We start from the raw sequence: 8,394 nt of genomic DNA, 5'->3' as shown, positions 1-8,394 counted from the left end.
TGGAAATTTCCGCTGGCAGTTGGTTTGTAATCCATGAATGGGTGCAAGCGCGTTGACATGACGCACACGTGGCTGCTTTTATAAATGAGAATCGTCAGTTCAGTGTATGACATCACGTAGCAACAATCGGCTGATTGGGAATCATGTCCCGAATGTTGATTTCCGGGTGTGTCATGACTCGGCGTCTTTTAAATTGAAATCGAGATATCCAGAATATTGTGTTTTCTAGAAATATACAGCATTCACAGAGCCAACACTTGATCAGGTTATTTGTTAAATTCCTTCTAGATTTTAAACATTTTTGTTGCTTCCAAAAAAAAAAAAAAATCTACATTTAATATATCCATAATTAGTTTTGTTTACGTTGGGTACCAGTCTTAAAACACATCTGGTCCTTTTCTGAAGCTGCTGGTCTTATGACAACATTCAACTCATGTGAATGGAATGTTGGTTCATAATAAGATTACCCACAAGTTGAGTGTTGATGCTGGCTACCAGTCATCTTCTGAAGATATTGGATAGAGCATTCTGGAGTATGTTAGTTGATGCTAGGTACAACGTTGAAATAGACCTGGTTTTCTTGCGACTGTTGGTCCACGGATGCCATCAGGATGTCTGTTATCTCCCTGACCAGATCCTCAAAGGTTGGCCGATCCACCGGACTTGCGGACCAACAGTTCATCATGATCTGATACCTGGCCAATATACGATGTCAGTAAAAAACATGTATGAATAGTTGCCCCGCTATCTGTTTTTGAAACAAGTTTTGATGATTTAAATGGCTCTCTGTCAATCTTATCCTATACACCGAAATAATCCCAACTAGATCACACACCTTTAGATCCCTGGATGATCCTATACTATAGTTTGTCCCCAAAAAAACTGTCCGTCTGACTATTTTAGAAATAACTACAAAACCATGAGGTCAATTTTGAAAATGTTTGATTGTGCAGATACTCCTCAGCCTTGGCCCAAACCCCTATGAGTTTCATTTAATTTCAGTCAGGCATCACTACACAATTATCAATTGATCACAACAACATTTTTGGACACTGTGACCAAGTTCCTTGCCTTAATCAATTTCTGTGCTGTGTCATGTAAGCTGTGTAAAATCCTACATGTTGTGAAAAGGGCTGCAGTTGGGATTGGAATCATTTGCCTGGCTATCAGTCATCATGGCAAGACATCAGTTTAATGCTCAAGGGCAAATGATTCCAATCCCAAACCACATCAGCCTTTTTTTCACAACATGCAGGATTTACACAGCTTACATACCTCAGTACTGAAATTTCTTAAGGCATGGGACTTGGTCACAGTGTCCAAAAATGTTGTTGTGATCAATTGAGAACTGTGCAGTGATGCGTGACTGGAATTAAATGAAACTCAGAGGAATTGAGGGCAAGGCCTCAATCCCTGGAGTATTTGCACAATCAAACATTTTCAAATTGAAGTCATGGTTTTGTAGTTACACTTTGGGACATGCTGTATATGAAAGTGTAATTCGATGTAAATGTCGGTCTATACTAAAAAAGTTTCAGTGATAAAACAATGACAGATTCACACTGCTGGTAATAAATGTTAGAATTTTTAAAAACTGTTTTCAAACAGAAACTTTTTTAAAAATGTCTAAAACACAAAACTGTTATATTCAAGACTTATCTTGACAATTTTAGATTCTGAAAAATGATGTTTCCCCATGCTAAATAAAGACCTCCTGTTCATGTTAGACTGATACTTTAAGCACCGCCCACTGCGCACCTAGGCAACCAATGCATGCTCCTCTGCAATGCCACACTGCATGTTCCAGCTGTGCACATCATATGCATGTGCAGCATGCATGTCAGACTTGTGTGCACGCATGTTGGACATGAGTCACGCCCGTGATTGGTCCAAACACCATGGGGGGGGGCTTAATGTATCAGTCTGTTGATTTCAGTGTGTAGCCAGTGAAAGGGACAGTAACTTGGGAACCTACACATGGTCTGGGCAATGCAAAGGCTGGTGCAGTCTGCGGCCTCTCTGTAAGTAGGAACTGATATCCCAGTTATCCACAGAAGGATATGGAGTCATGCCACGGGTTAGAAACTCCCACATCACCACACCAAATGACCACTGCAGAGGAGAAAAGGGTGATCAAGAACCAATAAGGATATCATCTTGGCCTGCAGGCAAGGGTGTTCAGCAGATGTACCCATTTTCAAACAATACATGAGTGACATGCCTTGGTCAATTTGGCCACTAAACATCATGCTCACCAAGCTTAAATATCTCATGTATATATACTTGTATCTCATGCAGAATTCATTGGTCAATTGGCAATGAATCAGCATTGCGATGCCCCCTTCCAAATTGGGCTTGAGCATTGTGTGGTTGTTTTAGTTCTAGTCCTCAGGATGTACATTTCTACATCTTTACCTCTCTGGTGAGGCCTCACTTCCTTGCTCTGTTTGATGTGCTGCCATCACAGGACTCTAGTTTAAGAGCAACTTAATATTTTGACATCATTAGAAATATGCTGTTGGAGTTAATGTTGGAGGGTTGGAATTTCTTGGAAATTTCAATTTAATACTAAAGATGAGGCAAAAGTAAAGCCAGGGTTTGTTTTGTTGGGGGAGGGGGGATGAAGCTCTGCAAATCCATCTTGCTGCTTAACACAATGTGAACTTCATACATGTAGGCATTAGTTTCATTTGTTGGCATGTCAAGGTCATGTTCTGTAAAGTGCAAGAAATACAAACAAATAGGCCTACACTGTGTTTGATGCTAACAACATGTACATTTACTCAAGTACTATCGAGTGGAGGCCTTAACATTTGCTGTGTTGTGCAGATTCCAAAAAGAACAATGCTATGAATATACCACATCAGTCTTAGTGTTGTAGACATTCCTCTCCAGACTTTCCAGTGCCATCCATCTGACAGGCAGCTTAGCTGTCTTATCCTTAGCACTGTAGTAATCCTTTCATACAGGTCTCGAGACAGGCCAAAATCGGCAATCTTGACTCGCAGGTTGTCATCCAACATGCAGTTCCTGGCTGCCAGGTCTCGATGGACAAATTCCGGTTGGCTAGGTAGGCCATTCCCTCTGCGACTTGCCGACAAAATTCAAGCAGGTCTCTGGCTGTTAGCTCCTGCACTCGTTCATTTGAATGGAAGAACAAGGAGAGTTGTAATGGCAATTCAGTTGAAAAATAACACTACATGCATCAGGAAGTGACAAAAAGAACTTTCCAAGGATGTAGATGGGCTCTGGCATTTTTGCAAGAAATGTCAGGCTTACAGGAAAAGAATATCACAGCAACTTTAAAATGCAGGAAATCCTGTGTTAAAGCATCAAGACAGTGGAGGCTCTGAGGACTTGGCTAGCATTCAGAAAAGACTCAGAAGACAATGGAAACTGACACAGTGACAGGGTGCCAAACCTTGTATTAAATTGCACACAATTCCATGCACAAAATTCCATCAAACTTATATATAAAAAAATGAACACAAAAAAATTGCAATTTATAATTTAAAGGATAAACAAAATGGAATATTATTTAGATGGTTGCAGTGTTTATGCCCATCCAAAGTCTGTATTTTGCTTTGTTCAATTGAAAATCAACAGACAAAAAATCAGAGAGATTGAAGACAGTCTCACATTTTTGGGGTCCCGTATGTAGGTTAGCAGATCTCCATGCTTCATGAATGGCAGCACAACAAGTGGCATATTATTGCTATTGATACAAACACCAATCAGCTCCAAGACGTGAGGATGCTTGAAGTCCTTCATCATGATGCCCTCCCGTAAGAAGTTAGTGACATCTTCCTGCTCCCCCCGCAGTAAGGACTTGATGGCAACAGGGAAGGAGGTACCATCCTGCCATACCTTGCCCTGGTATACACAACCAAAATGACCTGTGCAAAACACACAAACCAACAGGCAATTAACTTGCCTTTTGCCTCAGAAATCAGACAAATTAATGAGATGACCTCACTTATGCCACTTGACAAATTCTAACGCAAGAAACACTGTGAGGATTTGAAATATGAATATTTCACTCTGAAACAAGGCTTATCTACAGGAACACTGCATATCCTGGTTGACCTGGTCTGACATTTGATATTCTTTATGATTTGATTTTATCCTACTGCTGCCAAGATTGAACGGTGTCTCCGACTTGGCTCTCATTGTATGGGAGAGAGAGGGACAGTGCGGCACAAGTTAAATAAATACAGTTGAGACATTCACTACCCTGCACCTGATTTCACAAAGCGCTGCGACATGTCGCAACTCGAGTTACGATTTGTTACACGTCGCAACTCGCGACGCGTCGTATAATCCATTTCACGAAAGTTGCGATGTGTTGAACACTTCGTAAGTTGCTTGACAACGGCTTAAAACACGTCGCAAGTTACGACATGTCTAGAGGTCGTCGCAAAATAAGAAGAGTCCGTTTTTAGCCAGTTTTGTGCCATAAACATTACATAAACGAGATATTAATACCGAGGCAAGGTGTGTAAAGTTCTAAATAGAAAATTCATTGAACAATTATGAATTACCCTAGAATATTGCAGTTGAAATTCCAAAGTAGCTACACAGTCCACTGAGAGCTCGTTTTCGTTTCAAATTGCATCGCACCGCCGCCATTTTGTCCTACGTGTTAACAAATTTCGAGCGGAGATCCGACGACTCTTTGTTGAATACCAGACGACTATTTACTGTATGCTGACTTAATACAAAAAACATCACCGAGTTGTGCTATAAATACACATACGATGCGTCGCACTTACGACGCGTTTTGTGAAATGGATCGCAGGACGCGTCGCAGCTGCGACGCATCGTAGGGATACGATGCGTCGCATCGCTGCGACGCATAGTAAGTTACGAAGAGTTTCGTGAAATCGGGTGCTGTAGCTCCCCCAACCCCCCCCCCCCCCCCGAGATAACTGGGACCATTCTTTGTAGTAGGACTAAACTGTAACACATGTGATACACTGTGGTCTACATGCTTCAAAACAAGCCACAACCATATGATGCGCACAGGTGATACATCAGTACGATACATCACACTATACCAAATGGTCATACTCACAAAACATATTTGGCATAATACATTGCCAAGGTTCACACCTTAAAATTATACATGGGGTACACACTTGCATGCTCTGTGGGTCTGTCATTACAGAACAAAAGCAGGAAGTAAATATTGGAGTGCATTGAGAAGAGAGAATTCCACAACCCTGGGTATATTAAGACCCAAGACTAGATAGGCTCTGCTTTACTGGTGATGGGTGGCATACTGTAGTACATGATTCTGACCTTGACCGACCATATCTCCTTGCTTGAGGTTATCTTCATTGATGAGAAACTCACTAATCTGCATGGCTAGATCCTTATGAATGACCTCCAACAGTGGTCTGTTCTCATCAGGGATACCAGCAAAGGCAGACTCTGCTGACGATGAAGGTGTTCTCATGTAATCTAATTGACCAATAATTAGGGAGGAAAACAAATTGTGTCATGTTAGATAAATCGGAGTAAATTACAAGGTTTGTAGAAAGGTAGGAGATCTGAGGTTACATGCAATATGTATATATTGATTTATGTGTCGTTCCAAAACAAACATTATCTTCACTTTTCAAACTCTATGTGATCTGTTCTTCTTTGCAAGAATATGAAAAGTCATTCACACTTACTGTCCAATTAAAATTAAAGTTGGTATATACATGTTTTTTTTCTAAATTTCGATTTTCTTTTCCAAATGAAATTTAAAGGCATATAATTTCCTGAAACAAATACATTTCCTTGTTTGTTTTGCAGGCCTTTATCCCAGTTTTATAACGTGGTTTTTAAACGGCGCGCTTCAGTTCAGAAATTGCGCACACTATCCAGAACGAATTAGGAGTGTCCCGCTCTTAATTCAAAAGTTGAAATTAATTAATTGATTACTTGTCGTGGGCCGATTTTTTGTGTGATGTCTCATTGGAAAGCTCATAACTAATTGTAACGCTAGAAAATTATCAATTGGATTTGAACATCTGTTTTTCAAGGTGCCACACCCAGAAAGCATGTATACACCAGCTTCAACATAGGTTATAATCAAACTAAACTAGGATGTACAATGTCACAACTGTTTACTGTGTCACATTTTTTATGTGTATCAGAATATAATAAAAACAAAACCATTAGATGGAATGAAAACTTAAAACAATTAACCTGGTTAGAATCCTCAAACTCAAACAAATGACATGGAAAGAAAATTTGAAAATGACATATTAACTATTGTTCTATTGGAGACTTTGAAATGCTCAGAAGCTGGTAATTACTGCCATCGGTTTGTTTTTTTATAAAACTTAAGGTAATGTCATTTGAGTACATTTAAAAATAACTATTTATGGAAAACGAGACTGCCATAATATGAGAAACAAGTGTTAGTACAAGTACCAAAAAAATGTACTCAAGTACGAGTACCAATACAAGTACAAACTGCTGCTGATGTATGTGACCGAAAAACAAATGTAGAACTAATGTTATGAACTAAACAAATAAGACTTATTATTGATGGGCAAAGAAACTGTAGTAGCACTTTTGCAATCTTGGAACCACCCTGTTAGAGTTTCAACACTTTTAACAAACTTTACTGGCCTGCCCTACTCTATTAGCCATTTAAATATTGAAATTTCTTCACATGTATAAGGTTTTTATCTAAAAACAAAGATAGATTTACTAGATGTACTATGAAGCAGCAAATGAAAGGATCATGTAAACATGGATTCAAATGAATAAAAACAAATGTCGTTGATGAAAAAGAAACAAGAAACCAAATCGGTAGCCAAACCTGGTTAGTTGCCCTACTCTGCCCATGCAAGGAAAAGGAGAGAAAGACACTCACTGTTGAGACGTGTGAAAGCAGGCATAACCCTAGCCTCAGCAGACTCACCACCTGTGCTGCTGGTCTGACGAAACATGATAGACGGCGCTATCACCCCTGCTGCCAAGTCTGGGCCTTCCTCTTTGGACTGCTGACGGACACGCCATACAACAATGAAGACGATGATACAGACGACGATTAAGATGACTATGACAATGGCATACCATGGGAAAGGTCGAGGGTCAATCTTCATGTAGCCAATCACAGTTGAGCTGGATGCCACCTGAAGCTGCAGGGGGGATAGGAGAGCATGATGAGAGGGGGCAATGACCGAAGTAGTCAATAACAGCCAAGCATGGAATTCAACTATTGGAAGACAACTCAAAGCATCTTAGAAATCATTGGTTTATTAATAAATCCTTGAACCTGTGAACATTTCCTTTTTTTTTGTCAATTATCTCCTACATGTAAACAAGTTATACTGTCTTAATTATTTTGATAATCTAAAAATGGATGATTTCAATATTCTTTAGGGAGCTATGTATTCATTTAAACATGAAATATTTGAAGTGATGGGTTAAAAATTGAACACTACAAATTATGTGAAAAATTGCAGAAACATTTACGTAATATTGTTTTTGGAAACTTTCATTTTCAATATTGTGATTTTATGCTTTCTGTGCAAAGAAAAATGGTTGGTAAAAAAATACTTCTGTCTTGATATGTTAGAAGGAAATGTACAATTTTTGTTAACTATGGAATTTGCAAGATACTGCACCTTTAAAACGACGTTTCAATAAAACAAAATGTACTTGAACCTCGTACATACCTGAACCTCGTACATACCTGAACCTCGTAACATACCTGAACCTCGTACATGTATACTGAACCTCGTACATACCTGAACTCGTACATACCTGAACCTCGTACATACCTGAACCTTGAACATAAACTGAACTTGTACATACCTGAACCTTGTACATACCTGAACTTGTACATACCTGAACCTTGTACATACCTGAACCTCGTACATACCTGAACTCGTACATACCTGAACCTCCTACATACCTGAACCTTGTACATACCTGAACCTTGTAGCCAAGAGGATCTTGCACAGCCTGACTCATGTCTGGGATCTCACAAGTTAATGCATCTGCTTTGAGGTCAATGACCTCACACACTGTACCACCAATTGTTATCTGGATGTCTGCAGGTGTCAGGCAAGGTTCACATCTTTACCCTGGTCAGATCCACACAAATTATTTCACTTACATGTATGATGGTGTTGAAAAGTACCGTATACACTAACTCAGAGTTTAAACCCAAATTAAGTAAACATTTTAATAAGTTAAACATGAATACTTACACTCAAGCATATTCTTGCACTGTATTTCTGGGCAAATCTGTACTACAGTACTCATGCTTATATCTGTAGATGCTGCATATTCAACTCACCATGACTATACAGTCAGATCCATTGTCATGAGTGTGTGTATGAGTGTGAGTATTAAGTTACCATGGATATGAGTATGAAATATCCA

At 39.4% G+C, this 8,394-nt stretch overlaps 1 protein-coding gene across 1 annotated transcript; it reads right to left on the bottom strand.

The window, feature by feature from the left end:
• Positions 1 to 307: 307 nt before the first annotated feature.
• On the bottom strand, positions 308 to 8,075 carry LOC119742109 (hepatocyte growth factor receptor-like). Its single transcript, XM_038218147.1, is given in 9 exon segments — positions 308 to 695; positions 1,976 to 2,112; positions 2,860 to 2,963; positions 2,966 to 3,058; positions 3,061 to 3,130; positions 3,640 to 3,896; positions 5,302 to 5,463; positions 6,923 to 7,142; positions 7,939 to 8,075. Coding segments are annotated over 9 exon segments (1,242 nt in total). The 5' UTR covers positions 7,981 to 8,075; the 3' UTR covers positions 308 to 538.
• Between the last annotated feature and the right edge of the window lie 319 nt (positions 8,076 to 8,394).

This window comes from Patiria miniata, unplaced genomic scaffold, assembly GCF_015706575.1.
Source record: "Patiria miniata isolate m_02_andy unplaced genomic scaffold, ASM1570657v1 HiC_scaffold_11, whole genome shotgun sequence".
Lineage (NCBI taxonomy): Eukaryota > Metazoa > Echinodermata > Asteroidea > Valvatida > Asterinidae > Patiria > Patiria miniata.
This window is presented reverse-complemented; position numbering and strand designations above follow the sequence as displayed.